Source organism: Vitis riparia, chromosome 10, assembly GCF_004353265.1.
Source record: "Vitis riparia cultivar Riparia Gloire de Montpellier isolate 1030 chromosome 10, EGFV_Vit.rip_1.0, whole genome shotgun sequence".
Lineage (NCBI taxonomy): Eukaryota > Viridiplantae > Streptophyta > Magnoliopsida > Vitales > Vitaceae > Vitis > Vitis riparia.
Genome location: NC_048440.1, coordinates 14,699,074 through 14,719,086, shown reverse-complemented (window position 1 = coordinate 14,719,086; position 20,013 = coordinate 14,699,074). Strand labels below are relative to the sequence as shown.

General features: G+C 39.5%; 1 protein-coding gene across 1 annotated transcript in view; it reads right to left on the bottom strand.

Moving 5' to 3' along the window:
• The window catches only part of LOC117923121 (putative uncharacterized protein DDB_G0271606), a 46,236-nt gene that overhangs the window by 10,441 nt on the left and 15,782 nt on the right, over positions 1 to 20,013 (bottom strand). The window contains exons 4-6 of the mRNA XM_034841363.1: positions 19,754 to 19,983; positions 5,603 to 5,770; positions 4,370 to 4,463 (exon numbers count right to left, since the gene is read on the bottom strand). Of these exons, the coding sequence (XP_034697254.1) occupies positions 4,370 to 4,463; positions 5,603 to 5,770; positions 19,754 to 19,983 (492 nt within the window). The remainder of the gene's footprint in view (positions 1 to 4,369; positions 4,464 to 5,602; positions 5,771 to 19,753; positions 19,984 to 20,013) is intronic.

Genomic DNA, 20,013 nt, shown 5'->3' with positions numbered 1-20,013 from the left:
TATTGCACAAGTTCTCTATTTTTTCCCATCATACTCATTTTTGTATGTGAGATAGGATAAAGATTTGTTTTTGGAAAGACTTTTTAAGTTGCAATTAACTGCTTTGTGCTCATTTTCCAAATCTTTTCAGAGTAATAATTAATGATTATTAGAAAGACTAATCTATTTCATCCATTCTAGTTTTGTACTCTTCATTTATCTCTTGGAGCATCAGTTTTTGTCCCAATTTTATTGATTCAGGTAAATTTGAATTTCTCATCTCTCTTGCCTATTTGTCAAATCCTCTTTTTTAGCTCTATCTAAGTTCATAAGTTCAGAACCCTTTCTTCCCAGCCAGTTTCATCTAGAATTCCAAGTCTTATTTCAAATTAAAGCCTTTGCATGGCCGGTAGTTGATAAGAAGATCAATACCAATGATTGATATAAATGAGGACTGAGGAGGCCTTACAACAGTCACAGTGTGGATTGTTGTATTGTGTGCTAGGGGGACTGATCAATTGATTGTCATCCTCTTTTTTACCCTATGCAATGGCTAAGGTTTTGATATAGTCTGTTTATACATTTTAAGATAGATTGATTCTTCCTAGCAATGTGACTAATATGATGATTACCTTTTTTTAGGAATTTTGAAGGATCACTTAGAGGCAGGGCACTTTAGCATGTGGCTTGCTCACTTTGTTATGGATGGTTTGAGGATGAACAGAGGATTTATGAGTATATATTGGACTTGGTACAATTCCATTCCTCTCTTTGGGTTTCTACCTCTATAGTTATTAAGGGTATTTATTAGAGGGTTCTAATACTTGATAGGAACTGATTTGCAGTTTATAGAGGTTGGGTAAAAGTTGCTTCAAGTTTAGATTCTGCCTCTAGTGGATTTGGCAAAGTTAAATTTTGATGGGTGTGTTTTTGGATAACTAGGTCTGCCTAGCAATTTGGAGATGAGGATAGAAATAGTTGTGCTAGTATGTTGAAGGCCTTCTTAAAACTGGGGGAGAGAGTTTAGTCATTGAGGAGTAGATTTTAGCTCTTCTGGAGTGCTTATTGCATGTTAGATCTTTGAGTCTACCCAATTCATGGGTTGTGCCACTATTATTATTGTTCACTGATAATACAATTGTTTTTTATGAGGCCTCTCAAGATCAAATGACCTATTTATATTGGTTGCTCTTGTGGTTTAAGGCTATTTTGAGGTTGAGAATTAATTTGGATAAAAGTGAGTTAGTTCCGGTGGGTAGAGTAATGTAGAGGATCTAGCTTTTGAGCTTGGTTGTAAGGTGGGAAGTCTCGCTTCCTCTTACTTGGGGCTCCTATTCGGTGCTTTGTTTAAGTCCGTCACAACTTAGGATGGTGTGGAAGAGAGGTTTCGCAAGAGGTTGACCATATGGAAGAGGCAATACATATCCAAAAGAGAGAGAATCACCCTGATTCATAGCACTTTGTCTAGATTGCCCATTTATTTCATGTGGTTGTTTTGCATGCCAAGGATGGTTAAATTGAGGTTAAAGCAAATTAAGAGGGACTTTCTATGGGGAGATGGGGCTCTTGAGTCAAAAACTCATCTAGTAAAGTGGACAACTGTTTGCTTAGACAAATAAATAAATAAAATAATATAAAATAAATCGGTGGTTAAGTGTCTTTCTACTCTCAATAAGGCCCTTATTTACAAGTGGAGTAGACATTTTGCGAATAAGAGAGGAGTTTTTTTTTAATCAAGTGATCAATGGGGAATATGGGGAAGAAAGAGGGGGTTGGCGTTCTCGGGAAGTGAGGGAGGGGTATGGGATCGGGTTATGGAAAGAGATAAGGAAGGACTAGAACCTCGTCAAGTGTAGACTTTCCTTCTTGGTGGGTAACGGGAGGAGAGCCAAATTTTGGAGGGATAAGTGGTGTCGGCCTACACCTTTGTGTGTTTTTTTCCCTTCTTTGTTTGCTCTAGCTGTATCCAAGGAGGCGTGGATGGAGGATGTTAGGAACTCCTCATTGGTAGGGAGGAGTTAGAACCCTAACTTCACTAGAGCTTTTAATGATTGGGGGGTGGATATTGTGGAAAGATTTCTATTGTGTCCATATGGGAAGATAGTGCATAGGAATGAGGAAGACAAGGTGCTTTGGACAGAGACTAAGAGCGGCAAGTTCACAATTAAGTCCCTTTATAATGCCTTGGAGACAGGCATTTCAGTTTTCTTTCCAATGAAAATCATTTGGAATCCTAGGGTACAACCTAAAGTGAGCTTCTTTGCTTGGAAGGCAACTTGGGAAAAAGCTCCAACCTTGGACTAAATTCAGAAAAGAAGGCAGTCCCTAGCGAATAGATGTTATCTTTGCCAAATGGATGAAGAATCTATAGATCACATCCTTCACTATGTGAGGATAAGGGCTTTATGAGGGATGCTTTTTGCTCTTTTTAGTGTGCCATGGGTGTTTCTCTCATCAGTTAGAGAGACTCTGTTAGTTTGACATGGTTCGTTTGTGGGTAAAAAGTGTAAGAAAGTTTGGAAAGTGAGCCTTTTATGCATCTTTTGAATAGTTTGGACGGTAAAGAATAGAATTGATTTTGAAGATGATGTTCCCTCCATCCAAAAGCTAAAAGCCTCTTTTGTTGCTTTCTTTAGTCGAAGACTATAATGTTAGTAAATGATGGTCCTTCAACACTAGTTAGTTTCATTAATTGGTTGGGCTCCCATTGAGGGTAGGGTTGTGGTAGTACCTCCTTAATTGCAACTTCTTTTTTGTTTGAGCTATTTAGGAGAATGATACACCTTGGGTCACTCTTTTGGCACTTCTTTCTAACATATACTCTTCTTTACTTATCAAAAAAATAATAATAAGATCTCTTAGGTGTCTAAATCGAAGAGGTCCTTGAAAGTATGATAATTGGTTTTGCAAAATTTTAGATGTTGCTACTAATTTGGGTTGTTCTTTCTTTTGGACTTAGTTAATTGTCTTGCAAATTAGGAGATTTTGTACCCCTCAATTGTTTAGATTGTCTCTAGCTTTTACATGTTCCTTTTTTTTTTTTTTCATCTTTGTAGTCGTTTTGGGAAGAAGTTCCTTCTTTTTCTAGTTTTTGTATTTTGAAAGATTTTCTTTTCCTTTGCTAGTCTTTAAAAATTCAAATAAAAAATTAGTTTGTTTCTAATCCAAAAAAAAAAGACCTTTTAAGGTGACATGGATCCTTTGTAGGAAGAAGACTAAAGAAGGTTTAGAAAGTCAATTCTTTGTGCATTTTTGTGGACAATTTGGGCAAAAAAAAATCAAAGGTTGTTTGATAATGAGGAGTAGTCTAACCATGTTCTAAAAAACTCTTTCCTCGTTTATCTCTTCTTCTGTGTAAACTCATACATAGAAGAAGGTTCGATGTCTTTAATTGATTTGTTGGGTTTTCCCTAAAGGAGGGAGTTTTTTTTTGTGCTCTCTCTTTTTTAGCTAGGCCTTTGGTGCCCATTGTATGCATCCTTTGTACATTGGTGCATTCATGGATTATAAAATATCAGATTTTATCGACGAAATATCACCAAAAAAATAAGATTTCAATAAGGGCAGATAGGAAATTGGCCATGAAAATTCAGTTGTATCGACTTTTGCTAATTTTTCTTGGAATATCGGATTTTTTCCAATTTTTTCAGCAATTATCACCAATTTTTCAACCCCTAGCACGCTCAACCAGCACCTCTTTCCACATTCAAAATTTTCTAACATGATCAAGGCTTGAGCCCATGACCTGAGGTATGCAAAACACAACTCTCACCATCAAGGCAACTTGCCGTTACTTATTTTAAGACACATATATTAAATATATACTATATATACTGATTGTGCCATTTAAAACTTTTTCCAAAACTAATAAATACATACATACATACATACATACATACATATATATATATATATTATTAAAAACCAAATATGTATTAATTATAGATAAATACAACATAAAAAGGATGAGAAATCTTCCCCATGAATACAAACCTAATAAAAAACCCATGAAAACCTCCACTTTATCAGGAGATTTGTACAAAAAGAATAAAAAAAACTAACAAAATACACTCGAAAGCACACTCAACTCCTCACCAAATAGGCCGCCCAACCCTAAGGAATACAAACCAAGAGCCAACTAAACTAAATGGCACTTAAAAGAGAAAATTTTGAAAACATCAGCACAATAGGCCTAAAAAAAAGCATAGAAATGAATCAAATCCCACATTATCTCAGGCATCTTGCAAGTATCCTCGAAAATCCTAGCATTCCTCTCTCTCCACACAATCCACACCAAAGTGAGAGAGGCGGTCTTCCAAAGAGTCTTGCCTCTAGTAGAGTTCCCAAAACACATAAAGGAAATAGCCATCATAATACTCTTTAGTTAAACCCACTCCATCCCTGCTTGCAAGAATAGCATGTGCCATAACCCCAAAGTAATTGAACAATGTAGGAAAAGATGATCAATCGTCTCTCCACTCCCCCTACATAGGCAACACCAATCATGACTAAGAGCTTTGAAAGGTCTTCTCAATTATAACATGTCATTGATATTTACCTTCTTAAGTGCCACTAACCAAGCAAAGGTCATGACCTTAGAGGGGACTTTTGATTTCCATAAAAATTTAGCTGGAAGGAAAGGAACTAAAACTAATAATTTGGTCAAGCCTAAGAAGAAAGATTTCACTGAGAATACTCCTGAAGAAGGTACTCAAGCTTTCGTATTTGGCACAAATGGAGACAAATGTACATGGGAAAGAGAAGTCATTAATCTTTCAAAATCCTCAATCTCCAAATCATTTAGATTACAACGGAAAGAAAAGATCCCAAGAAGGAGATGAATCATTGCCCAAAATAGCTAAAACAAATATGTTTTCAGTAGTGACGAATTTGAAAAGTCTTGGAAATTGTGAACACAAAGGTTGATCATCCCACCATAGATCTTCCCAAAAACAAATTTTTGTCCCATCACCCACCACAAAGCAAGTGTGTAGAAAAAATCGGAAAAATAAGTGCAATGGTTTTCCAGGGGCAACGATGTGACCAAAACTAATAAAATATAAAAATAAATTTTTAATAAATCAACTAATTTTAATTATCTCATGATATAAAAACATCATAATAACTTTTATAATGAATAATTTTATAATAAAAAAATGCATATAAATTTAAACTAATAAATAAGTCATAAACATTTTTAAACAAAACAATAATTACATAAATCATCTTTTTTTTATATCAAATATATTTATGTAATTTTTTTCTAGTAAAATAGCTTTAATATGTATATTATTACTTTTATTATTTCTTAAAACTTTTTTATAATATTTCCCTAATTTTTAATCTTATCAATGTATTTTTAAAAAAAAAATACCAATATTTCTGATATTTCCATAAAATTCAAGGACCGATATTTCTGTTATTTCTAATATTTTAATCCTTGGGTGCATTTTTTTTTTTTACCTTTTTGGTGCTTGTTTATAAAACATTATTTCTCTATTTAAAAAAAATCACAAATTAAAATTTTCATGCATCCCTACATGGATAAGAAATTCTCATTGCTCATAAATCTTGACATATAATCAAATTTCATGGAAAAGAGAATTCGAAGAGCATGAAATACCTGTCATAATAATGATGTAATTTTTTTGTTGGAAATCTCAAAGTTAGAATGTAAACGTGAGCTAGGAAACTCCACTGCTGCTGAGAAAGCTCAAATTCAATGTATTTATCCCACAAGGTATGACATAAGTAATCCTTCCCGACAAAGGACAGCCCTCTTTTAAACAGTCTGTCAGGAAAAATTATAAGAAAAATATTAATCATGTGAAATAGCAAAGAAGAATTGCAAAAGGACAGCTGAGGAAGAGAGAACATTACAAAAAGGATTAAGTTATATAAGCTCATTTATAAGCCAAAGCTTGCAATAGGTAGCATCCAACAGCCATACAGCTGGAGACAAGTCTATGCACAGAATTCTAGTCCCAATAAAACTTTTCAGCATATTTTGTAATACCTACTAGTGAAATAAATAGGACAGATAATTAAAATTAAACCCAAATCTGTAACATTTCATATTCCCAGCATCCAGTCAAATGGGCATTTGACTTCCCACACTAACACACAATTATGAGTTCGATTCTATTTCAGTAAAATTCAAAATAAATTGCTTTTTGTTTGAGTAGGTGGCAAAATAAACCAAAATTTACCAAAAGAACAAAGAATAGCAGAAAATATCAACTCAATCCTAAAAATGCAGGCTGTTGAGATTTTTCTGCTTCAAGAGGCAGCATTTGCAAGATTCCAGTGAATCTCTTGACATTGATTGTCTGGAAACTGTAAATTGATTAATAACTGGTACAAATCATAGCTATTGATTCCAATGAGTGAGTTTCTTAGCTTAGGAGGCGATTTGGGAAAAGATTCTCTTAATCAGCTTAAAAGAACAAGATGGCCTTTAGTGAACTGTTGCTACTTGCGCAAGAATGAGGAAGAACCAGCTAATCATACTCCTATCCCCTATGGCAAAGCTAGGGTCTAGTAGCATCTGTTGTTCTATCTGGTCTGGATTTCATGGAAGCTTCCTAATCTGATAAGATAGATCTTATTCAGATGACATGGGAATTTTGTTGGAAAGAAGCATACAGAGGTTTGGAAGACCACCCCAATTTGCTTGTTTCAGACCATTTGGCAAGAGCACAATTGTAGATTGTTTCAAGGTGCAGAGCACATGAATTAATTGTTCAAAGACTTCTTTATTTGTTTTCTTTTCCTTTGGTCTGGACTCTTCTCATTTTTATTTTTTTCTCTTCCTTTTGGTGCTCTTTGTATATTACGTTCATTCTCTAGTTCACAAATGGCTGATTTGGTTTCCCTGCATGAAACAAAAGTGCAGCATATGTCAATGCAATTGATCACAAGCCAAGTTGTTGGCACTTGGCAGAGATTCATAGAGTGAGGAATGGTGGAAGGTGGGGTAGTTGTTTTCTGAGATAATAGGGTTTTGATTTGATTGAGATGGAGGCGGGTGCCAACTCCATCTCCTGCCAATTCAGGACCTGCAAGTGTGATTTTGTTTGGATTTTAACCAAGGTGTATAGGCCTGTTCTTAGAGGGGAGAGGGAGGACTTTTGGGAAGAATTGGCTAAGATTAGAGGGTAGTGGCATTCTTGATGCATTGGGGAGGATTTCAATATGGCCAGATTCCTAAAGAAATGAGGAATTGTCCCAAGTGCTCGCCAGCTATGAGGAGGTCCTCAGGATTATAGAGAATTGAATTTGTGTGATTTGCTTCAAATTAAAGGATCATATACCTAGTGTGGTGGCTTGAATAATCAATTTGCTTTGAGATTGACCTGGTTCCCTGTTTCGGAGGATTGGGAGAGTTGACTTAATATATTGCTGAATGAATATTATCATATATCTCAAGGGTATTTATACAGGGTACACAAGACTATTTTAGGATAACTAACTATACAATATAATCGACAACTATACAGAATAAATCACAACTATACAAACAGTTGTGCACAGCTGTACGCACTGTTGTACATCACAACTGTACCAATTTACAGGTTTGTAAGCAGAGTTACCAATGGGAGTCTCTACAGGTTTCTTAAGCAGAGTAACCAATTTCAGCCAAGAGATCTAATGTATACTTCTGTCGTGAGAGGAAAAGTCCTTGCTTGGACCAAGACACCTCAATACCCAAGAAGTATTTAAAAGCACTCAAGTCCTTCATTTCAAATTCCTTGGCTAGATAGCTCCGAAGCTTCTCTATTTCTCTAGAGTTACTACTTGTAACAATTAGGTCATCAACTTAAACAATAAGCAAAGTAATATCATCACCACCTCTCTTATAGAACAGAGTGTGATTTGTCATTGCTTGTTTAAAACCATGCCCTTAGCAATTGCTTTAATCCATACAAAGCTTTTTTTTGTTTGCATACCTTGCCTCCTTTTGGTGTAAACCTTGGAAGGGGGTCTATGTGCACCTCCTCTAACAAATCATCATGTAGAAAGGCATTCTTTACATCAAACTGTTTTAATGGCCAATCCAAATTGACCGCAACAGAGAGTATGACTAACAGTGTTCATCTTGGCCATAGAGGCAAAGGTCTCTTGTAGTCAATTCCGTAAGTCTGGGTTATCCCTTGGCAACTAGTTTAGCTTTGTACCAGTCAATTGTCCTATCTGACTTATACTTTGCTAAAAACACCCACTGTCTTCTTTCCCCGAGAGAGCTCGACCATCTCCCGAGTAGAGTTCTTTTAGAGAGCCTTCATTTCTTCTACCATAGCAAACTTCCACTTAAGATCTTCAAGGGCTTCCTAAAAATGACTAGGAATAGACATAAAGGACAACTAAAGAGCAAAAGCAATGTGAGTCTTATATAGACAATGATAAGAGACAAAATCATAAATGGGCCAGACAACATTAGAGGATGATTTTGAGAAACCCAACCTATTAGGTTCTTTACGATCACGAATAGGATATCTCCTACCTTGATCACCAACTTGTGGATTCAACATACCAATGTCTAAAGTTAAAAGTGAAGAAACATGCACCTCAAGATTAGTCTCGGAAGTGTCATTCAATGGCATGGTACTATCATTAATAGGAGTATTGAAGCCTAGCGAGGGTATGATAGTAGCATCTTTATTCTTCCTTGTATAAACTTGTTGAAATAATCTGGTTGGTTTTTCATCCCTTCTTTCCTCAAATTCAAACTTAGGTGCCTCCCCCTGACTTGAAATTCATATCCTCTTCTCTTCTAACCATAACTTTTCCTCTTCCTTACTACTAATCTCCCCTTAAAGTGGAACCAGAGACACATTCCCAAATAAGACTCCCCTTCGCAGAATTGAACATTCATGGAGACATAGTATTTGCCTATAGGAGGATGAAAGCATTTATAGCCATTTTAGGAATTAGAATAACCAAGAAAAATACATTTAAGAGGATGGGGATCAAGCTTATCCCTTTGATGAGAGTGTATATGAGCATCACATCTACAACCAAAAACTTTAGAACAAAGATTCAAAGCAGAAAGAATAGGGTGAAACCAAGATAACATTCGCAATGGAATTTGATAATCAATGACATGAGCAGGCATTCGATTGATGAAAAAGACAGTAGTCATGATAGTCTCAACCCAAAAATGTTTTGGAACATGCATGGTAAAGCATAAAGCTCGGGCTACCTCAAGAATGTGGCGGTTTTTAAGCTCTGTTATGTTGTTCTATTATGGCGTGTATGTACACGTTCTCTGGTGGAGGATTCCATTTTCTTTGAAAAAATCAATAAGATACTAATTCACAAACTTACGACCATCATCAAAGTGAAAGACCTTGACTTGAGTATAAAATTGTGTGGCAATCATTTTGGAAAATTGAGGAATGACATGTAGAACATCATTCTTAGATTTAAGCAGATATACCCAACTCACCCTAGTATAGTCATAAATAAAAAACACAATATTTATGACCCGAAGCAGAAGGAGTAAAAAAAGGACCCCAAACATCTATAAAAACACGGGTAAAAGGAATCGGAATTTTATTGAGACTTATTTTGAAAGGTACACGATGATTTTTAGTATATATGCATTGTTCACATCTTAAACTAGAAATTGAAAAATGTCGAAACAACTGACAAAACAAACATTCCAAATAAAAAAAAGATGGGTGACCTAATTGACACTGCTATAAAAGAATCTTTTCTCTATCAGATGTCTCTCTTGCTACTTGAAAAACATGGTTAGATTCAGATTGTAACTCCCTTACCCCCCTTCAAGTAGTAAAAACCACCCCTCTCCTCACCAATGTCAATCGTCGTCTTCGTAAGATTGTCCTGGAACACACAGTGAGTAGAATTGAAGGTTACAGAACAATTTAGATGTTTGGTAATCTTGCTAATAGAAAGAAAACTATTAGAGAAACTAGGCGCAAGTAAGACAGAGGGCATGGAGAGTGTAGGGGAAAACGAGACATTCCTAGCTCCTGAAATCAGCATAGGAGTCCCATTAGAAACCTGAACAAACTTAACAAGTGAGGGCATTAGAGAGTCCAATAAGGAAGAATGACTAGTCATATGATCAGTGGCCCCTAAATCAATAACCCAATTGTTAGAGGCAACAGAAATAACGGTTAAATCAGAATTACCTTCTCGAGAAGATAATCGAGAAACATGAGAAGCAAAAGTAGGAGTAGCATCGGAAATAGCAACCTAAGCTTATTTCTTGTTCTTCATTTCTGCTTGCTTAAGCTTGTACCACTCTGGATAACCATGCTTCCTCCAGCAAACATCTATTATATGTCTGGTGCTATTGCAATGAGTGCAAAAGCGAGAAGAGGAGTCAATAGGAGTAAAAGATGTTGGTTGTGTGTTATTCTTATGGATAGCCATTGCAGAAGACTCAAAGTAATCTTCTGTTCCCATGGTGACTTGCCTATGCGCTTCACGACGAACTAATGAGCTTCCTCTAGACTTGGTAAAGGAGAAGTGGACAAAACACAACCACTAACTTGATCCAAACTGTGATCAAGACCTGCAAGAAATATATAAACCCAATCCACAGCAGTATGCTTCCTTTGTTTCACAATATCAGCTATATACGTCATATCATTGGGCCTTAGATAATCAAGCTCCATGAATATTGAGCTTAACTCATTGTAGTATTCTGCAAGAGGGCGACCACCTTGGTGTGATCGAAAGGATTTCTTTATCAATTCACTTCAGAAGAGTCAAAGACATCAAGATAGCTCCTCTTAACTACATCCCAAACCTCCTTAGGCGTTCCACATTGCACAAAGTGTGACATCAGCCAGTCAATCCTGGAATTGATAAGCAAAGACTTGACTAAAGCGTCTTCAATCCCCCATTCATCAATGTTTGGATCATCACCTGCAGATGCAACCTTCCTTCCTGTGATATATCCCTTCTTTCTACTAGCAATATGCATCTCCAAAATTTGAGACCAAACACGATAATTAGCACCATCCAACTTAATAGAAATTGTTCAAGAGGTAGTCTCATGAATGGTCACCATGGATGATTTTTTTGCTATCAGAACTACCCACTTTTGTTTTTGTAGACATTATATGGTAACGAAAAAGGTGAAAAGAAGGAAGAAATGTCGACTAGGTAGCAATAGATATTCTCTACTTTTGCTCTGATACCAACTTGATAAATTACTGAATGAATATTCTCATATATCTCAAGGGTATTATACAAGGTACACAAGGCTATTTTAGGATAGTCAACTATACAAAATCATTGACAACTATACAGAATAAATTTTTTTTTTTAATAAGTAAAGAGAAGTATATTAAAATGAAAGAGGAAACACCAAACTAGTGTCCTCTAGGTATACAAAGAGAATACAAAAGCAGCCCCTCGACTCAAAACCAAGGAAGCGAGCCGGAACCCCTACCTATAACAAAAGCCTAGCCACTCAATAAAGCTAACCAGAGACCGCGAGCTCAAAACTATAAACATCCTCACCCATGACCACAGATTACATACAAAAGAATGTTTCAACCTTTGGATTGACAACACCTCATTCCCAAAGCCAACGAATTTCTTTCCTTCCAAACTGTCCAAAATATACATAAGGGGGCCATTTGCCACGCCTTTTTACGGATTTTCCCCACAAAAGCTCCATGCCACCCCAGGAGAGTTTCCTTAACTGTACCAGAGAGAACCCACTCCACCCCAAAGAGAGAAAAAAGAAGATTCCACAATGTCCTCGTCATAACACAATGGAGTAAAAGATGATCCACTGTTTCTTCTTCAGCAAGACAAAGGAAACACCTATTTGCCAAAGAAAAACCCCTCCTCTGAAGTTGGTCTAGAGTTAAGATTTTGCCCCAGGATGCTTCCCACGAGAAAAAGGCTACCTTTGGCGGCACACTTGCTCTCCAAATACCAACATACGGGAACATAGCTGAACCACCAGGCTCCAAAATAGAGTAGAGCCACTTGACTGAAAAGACACCACTTTTAGATGCTGTCCAAACCATCTTATCCTCGTTCTCCCTTTGCACCCTAAAAGCTTGGATTTTAAGCATAAATTGTTCCATCATCTCAATTTCCCAATCATTCAGCGCCCTTGAGAACAAAGGGGTCCACCCATCCCCTACACCATCTTGGTTCCACACTTCCGATACCCACACGTCTTTCGCCTGAGAAATGGCAAAAAGAGAGGGGAAGGATTCGTAGAAAGGTTCATCTCCACACCACTTATCCTTCCAGAATCTCACTCTCCGACCATTGCCCACTCGGAAGGCTAAACTGCTATACATATCCATCCACTCCTTTCTAATAGCTTTCCAAAGCCCTACACCATGCCTCCCTCTTTCGGCCTGAGTACACCAACCCCCCTCCTCTACACCATATTTGTGACTGATCACTTTCTTCCACAACACCTCTCTTTCAATGGCAAAACGCCAATTCCACTTACCCAAGAGAGCTTTATTCATCAACGCTAAGTTTCTTATCCCCAAACCACCTTTCTTCCTTTCCAAACAAACCAAATTCCACCTAACCAGATGAGGCCTCTGATCAAGAGTGCCTCCCCCCCACAGGAAGTCCCTCTGAATCTTCTCCAACCGCATCCTTACTTTTCTGGGCAAAAGGAAAAGAGACATGAAGTAAACCGGCAAACTGGAAAGAGTGCTCCGAATAAGGGTGAGTCTTCCCCCCTTGGAAATATACTGTCTCTTCCACATAGCCAACCTTTTCCTAAACCTCTCTTCAACACAATCCCATACCACCTCTGATTTGAAAGGTGCCCCTAAAGGCAAACCCAAATAACTGGAAGGCAGACCGCCCACCTTACAACCCAACTCCAGAGCCAAATCCTCTATATCATTCACCCTCCCCACCGGAATAAGCTCACTCTTCTCCAAGTTAACTTTCAAACCTGAGCAAGCCTCAAACCACATGAGAAGCCAACTTAGATACGTCAACTGATCCTGGGACTCCTCACAAAACACCAAGGTGTCGTCCGCAAAGAGCAAATGAGATATCAACATCCCTTCTCCACCCCTACCTCTAGCCCTCCAACCAGATAAAAAGCCCCTACTGATGGCCCTTCTCATTAAGCAACTAAACACCTCCATAGCTATCACGAACAAATAAGGGGATAGAGGGTCACCTTGTCTCAAACGCCTTGAACTTTGGAAGAATCCGGAAGGAGAGCCATTTATCAGAACGGAGTATCTTACAATTGAGATACACCACTCTATCCACTTAATCCATCTCTCTCCAAAACCCATTTGCTTTAACACAGCCAACACAAAATTCCAGCCAACATGACCATAAGCCTTCTCTATATCCAATTTGCACATCACGCCCCCTTGATTGCTTTTCAATCTGGAGTCTACCACCTCATTAGCAATCAAAACTGCATCAAGAATTTGTCTACCCTCCACAAAGGCATTTTGGGGTTCCGAAATCACTTTTCCCATAACCTTCTTGATTCTATTTGCCAACACCTTGGCCAACAACTTGTAGAGGCTTCCCACAAGGCTAATCGGTCTGAAATCTTTCAAATCTTCTGCCCCTCCCTTCTTAGGGACTAAAACTAAGAAGGTTGCATTTAGGGATTTTACAAATCTGCCCCTTTCATGGAATTCTCTAAAAAAGCCCATAATTTCAAACTTCACCACCTCCCACCCATAAAGCCAGAACGCCATTGTAAAGCCATCTGGCCCCGGGGCTTTGTCTTTGCCTAGGTCTGTAAGAGCTGCTAACACCTCTTCCTCCAAGAAAGGGATCTCCAACCCCTCAGCCTCACTGATATCTAACCTCATAAAAGAGATCCCTTCAACACTAGGGCGCCACCCCTCTTCCTCCTGGTACAGCTCTTGAAACGCCCCCACCACACTGTTTCTTAAGTTATCTTCCTCTGAATGCCAAACGCCATTAACTTTCAACTTGGACAGCCAGTTTCTTCTACTATGAGCATTCGCCATCCTATGAAAGAATCTGGTATTATTATGCCCCTCCTTCAACCACAACTCCCTAGACTTCTGCCTCCAGAAAATCTCTTCCTTTATCACCCAAGACTTATAGGCCTCCCTTGCTCCATTTCTTGCTTCACTATCTTCCATATTTAAAACATCATATTTCTCCTTTTCATCCCAATACTCAACCTGCTTAAGAGCTTCACCCTTTTTAGCCTCAACTAACCCAAACTCTTCCTTATTCCAAATCTTCAGAATATTTTTAAGGGCCCTCAATTTAGCATCTAAAATGTAGCTGGATGACCCAGTAAAATTTAAACTCCCCCACCACGTCTTCAACTTGTCTTTAAAACCCTCCTCCTCCAACCACATGTTCTCAAACCTGAAAAGGGAAGGACCCCTCTTCAACCCTCCTCCTTCCAAGAGAATGGGGAAGTGATCCGAGACAGGTCTGGGGAGAATGCCCTGGACAGCACCATTGAACATATTATCCCAATTATCCGTCACTAAGAACCTATCCAGCCTAGACTGGACCTGGTTATTCAAACCCCTCTTCAACCACAACTCCCTAGACTTCTGCCTCCAGAAAATCTCTTCCTTTATCACCCAAGACTTATAGGCCTCCCTTGCTCCATTTCTTGCTTCACTATCTTCCATATTTAAAACATCATATTTCTCTTTTCATCCCAATACTCAACCTGCTTAGACTTCACCCTTTTTAGCCTCAACTAACCCAACTCTTCCTTATTCCAAATCTTCAGAATATTTTTAAGGGCCCTCAATTTAGCATCTAAAATGTAGCTGGATGACCCAGTAAATTTAAACTCCCCCACCACGTCTTCAACTTGTCTTTAAAACCCTCCTCTCCAACCACATGTTCTCAACCTGAAAAGGGAAGGACCCCTCTTCAACCCTCCTCCTTCCAAGAGAATGGGGAAGTGATCCGAGACAGGTCTGGGGAGAATGCCCTGGACAGCACCATTGAACATATTATCCCAATTATCCGTCACTAAGAACCTATCCAGCCTAGACTGGACCTGGTTATTCAAACCCCCTCTCCAAGTAAACGCCCCCCCCCCCCCCTCAATGGATAGTCCCTGAGCTCCAGATCCTCTACCACTTCTGAGAACCTCCTCATAGCAGCTGTAAGACCACCTCCCCTGCTACGCTCCTCTGGAAACCTTACCAAGTTGAAATCCCCTCCCACACACCAAGGGTCACTCCATAACCCTTTAACTGACCCAAGTTCCTCCCAAAACTCCTCTCTATCACAACTGCAAACCGGCCCATACACCCCAGTGAACACCCACACCACACCATCCACACAATTTTTGAATCGGCACGAAATTGAGAAAACATCTATTTCCCATCCCACCAGCTCCACCACCCTGTTGTCCCAGAACACCAAAATACCCCCAGTTGCTCCCCTAGAGTTGACTGCTCTCCATTCTATATTTCTTCCCACCCCCAAACTTCGAACAAGCCCCGTAGTCATTTCTTTAATTTTAGTTTCCTGAATACAAACCACGTCCAGTCTCTAGAATTTAATAACTGACTTGATGATCCTCCTTTTATCCCTATCATTAGCCCCTCTTACATTCCATGACATAATTCTTATCTTCATTTACACCCTGATACTGAAGCCCCTCCAATAATACCCGAGTTAGTTCCCATTTTCGCCTTTTTGTAACTAATAGTCCACTCCAACTTCTTGAGTTCCCTACTGGATTTTGAAGATTTTAAGCTTGTCTTCCTCGTCACCCCTTCCCTGCCCTTTTGCTCCATTCTCCCCTTCATTCTCCTTAAGAGATATAGGATTTCCTCTTCGAAGCCTTCCGTCGGCATCCCCAAACAGTGACTGAATCTCGCAAGGTTACTAGTGCTCCACCCTTCCCCACTTCCCCCTTCTTCTATGTGACATGCTTCCTCTTCCTCATAGAGACTCATAAAATCCTCCCCAACTGGTACCAGAGCTAGCTCCTTTCCTCTTTCGGCATCACCCGAGTCCCGAAGATGTCCACTCCTGTCTCCGCAAGCCGACGCAACACTGATTCTCCCCATTCTTGTCTCATAACACTCCAACGCCCCTTCCGCACCAAAAAACACCCCCTCCGAAGACCCTATAGCCTCGGCGTTGCCCCCAAAAGAAGAAGAAGAAGGGTAGAAGTGTCCCCGATGCCCCAACTGAGAAAGAGAAGAAGGACCAGCATCGTACCTGCAAGCCTCCTCCATCAGAGCCTCGTCAGTGCCTCTCCATCCACGCGACGTCAACCCAACATCATTTTCAGCTTGGAACGCCATAAGCTCTGGCTCCATCTCCTCTTCGGCCTCCGCGGGAACTGAGGAAGCCCTAGCCGAGGAGGACCGCTCCTCCAACTCCAATCCAGAAGTGGGCTTTGAAGCCCACCCCCAGCCCGCCTTTTTAAAACTAACAGGTAGTGGGCTTTTGGCCCAAAACCTTTCCTTACTAAAGCCCAAGTCTCTATTTTCTTTTAAAGCTTGCACCTTATTATTTCTTGGAACAAACCCGCTGCTTGAAAGGCCCAAATCACCTGCGAAGGGCCTCCTTTCCTCAACCACCTCTGCACCTGCCGCCTCACCTTGCCCACTGCCACACTCAACCTGAGCCCCTGAACCCTGAGCCTGCAGACCACTTCTGTCAATTTGACATCTTCTCACGCTACCACAGGCGCGTGAATCCCCCCTACCCTCATCCTTGACCTCCCGCCTCTCCTCATTAGACCAAGGTGATCTTGCTACCACCTCCGAGAACCATGGAGGATTTTCCCACCAAAGACTCACCGTCCAACAACAGTTCCCAGCTACCACCTGCAACGTACCCTGTCTAATCTTCCCAGGAGCTCTCACCAAAATACGAGCCCACTGTAGCTCGGGGAAAAAGGCTATATCCTCATCCACAGCTATGAATCCCCCGCATCTCTCTCTTATACTCTTGAACACTTCTCTACTCCAAAGGTGAAGTGGTAGACCGACTACTTTCACCCATACATCCTTTAGGTGGCTTCCATTTCTACCACAACCCACTTCAGGTCCCCATTTCTGCAAGAAAAACTCTCATCTGAAAACTTCTGCTACCCCTTAATAGCACCCAGTCCGCTTCCACTTTATCTTCAAATTCGAACAGCACTAGGGCTCCACCCAACCGGGAAATTTTTAAACCTCCCTTGAGAGACCAACTTTCATAAGCCCACGCTTCCAATAAGGACAGAGGCGGAGCATCCTCAACACTATTACCAAAACATCCTACCAAGCAGCGACTAAGCTGCACATCCCTTCTGGTCAAGTCTCGCTCCCCAACATGTACCCATAAAGCTTCCCCTAATTCTCCTTTCTCCATTCTCACAGCATCTGGCATAACTCCTTTCCCTTTCTCCTTTCCTTTACCTCTATAATCTTCCTTTACAGAGGTGGGATTCCCCAGTTCAAACTTCCTCATGGGTTGATTAGTAATACCAAGGGCTCTTAGCTTCTAAGCCAGCATGCACCAACCACCTACTAAACCCTTACCTTCCGGGAAAACTAGACAAAACCTCTTTGCCTCCAAGTCCCTCACCGAACATAGCAGATACCTACCTGCAACATTTGAACGACATTCCAACCTATATTTCCTTCCTCCTTCTTCCCAAACTCTAAAGCTCCTCGAGCTTGATTCTTCTCTGCACCACTCTTCCACTCCTTCCAGCAGAGAACCGAGGCTCTTTTCTCCAAATTTTATCCAAGAAGAGAAGCCTTTGCTTCTTTCCAGAATAACCCCCCTCAGTTTTCCTCGAGTCTCTTCAATGGAGATCTCGAATGTCTTTGATTCCACAGCAAACCAGCTCTTACCCCCTTCGGAGCTCCTTCTCCCTCCGAGAAAGCAGCCATTCCCCTAAAGAAACCTTAGTATATTTTTTAAATTGGTCAATAGTTTGCAAGGATCTGAAAAAAAAAAAGGGACATGGCATCACAATTCTCAATTTTGGTTGAAAAGAAGAGCCTTTGTGGAAGCAAGTTATTATAGGGAAGTTTGGGAAAGAAGGGGAGTTAGTGCTTTGGTGTGGTTAGGGAAGGTTACGAAGTAGAATTGTAAAAGGCAATTAGGAATAAATCAAAGGTACTTCAAAGTAGAATTCATTTTATTGTGGGGAATAGGAGAAAAATAAAGTTTTAGACAAATAGATGGTGTGTTGTCTCATCATTGAGAGACTCTTTTCCCACCTCATATGCCAGAGTTAGCTAAAAAGATTTGAGTAGCAGATGTGTGGGAACAAGTTGACGAGAAGGGCCCTTAGAGTCCATGTTTTTCAAACAATTCCATGATTAGAAGTTAGAGATGTTGGAGGCCTTTCTAAGGAGACTATAAGAGCAAGTGGTGAGTTGGGGTGCAGATGATAAGATGGCCTAGTTGGATTCAAAGAGTGGAAAGTTCTCAATTAAAGTTTTCCACTCCTTTCTAGCACTAAGGGGATCACAGTCATTTCTAGCTAATGCTGTTTGGAATCCATGGACTCCAATGATAGTTAAGTTTTTTTGTATGGTAAGCAAAGTTGTTGACTTTAGATCAACTCAAAATGAGATGTTTGTCTTTGGGACAGATGCTATATGTGTAAGAAAAAAAAAATCTACTGATCACATTCTCCTATGTTGTGCCATAGCAAGAATGTTGTGGCAGCTAGTCTTTTCCATGTTTGGGATAGCTTGGGTGATCCGCTCTTCAACAAGACTAATTAAGTTGGAATGGGTGGGGTTCAGCCTAGGAGTTATTGTGAAATGATGACTATCTCTTATATGGGTTTTGGGAATTCCACAAGAGGCAAGACCCTTTGGAGTATTGTTTGTCTCACTTTGATTTGGATTGTGTGGTGAGAGAGGAATGTTGAGATCTTTGAGGACAAATGGAGGACGTCGAGATGTCATGGGATTTAGTTCATTTCTTCACTTCTTTTCAAGCCTCTTGTATTAACGATTTTAAAGGCATTCCTTTGAATGTCCTTCAACTCAATTGACATTCAGTATGTACACCACTAGGGTTGGGCCAACAATGAGAGGAGCCTAGCCGTTTTTTCCACGGGATGAATTCTTTGTAAATTCTTTTGTAATAATGGAACTGTCCCATTATATATCTTTTGGACTGTTTGGAAGGAAGAAACATGCTAGCTTTTGATAATGCGGAGCTTTCGGTCCAAATGATGAAAAACTCTTTTGTTTGTAATTTGTAGTCTTGGTCTGGTCTAGGGTGTCTGTAGATGTGGGTCCTATGCCTCTTTTTAGCTTTATCAATTGGGTAGGTTCTAAGTGAGGATAGGTGATGTTTTTTGTTCTCTCCCTTCCCCACTTGGTTGAGCCTTTTCACAGCCGATGTATACTTCTCGTATACTTTAGAACGTTGTTTTGGCATTTCCTTTTTATATATACTCTTTGTTTTACCTATCAAAAAAAAAATATTGAGGAGATTGGCAAAACTGATGAACTTTATGAATCTTGTTCAGAACCCAAAACCACCTTCAGAATTAATGCAAGCTGTCACGTAAGTTAGATTGTATCAAAAAATAGGCCCCAAATTGTACCTATCTATTTAAATTCACGTAATGTCACTTCAAAAGTATGAAAACATGTAAAATCTTGTATCAGTTTGAGCAGATAATCTAAAGTATAAGGAGACCTATGACATAGCAACTACTGTTAACTATCATGAACCAAGTGTACATGACAACTGAAAACATCAAAAACATCAACAATGCAAATAAATCAATATATTTGCAGCTACAAACCACAGTAAAGCTATACCAAATTCTTTAAGATGTTACCTGCGAACATCAAATGGATCCTCAAAAACAGACATACTGAAGCTACAATAGTCAACCCATAAACCAACAGAGTAAGTTGCTGATTGCACTGCACGTTCATAAACTTCAATAACTTTGTCAACAGTGCATAAACGTGACTTGTGATCAGCATATTTCCTCCAATAACCATAGCACAAAGGAAACTCAGACAAGAAAGAGTCATACACTAAACATATTTTCTTTATGTCATCCTGCAATAATTACAGAAAGAGTATTATTTG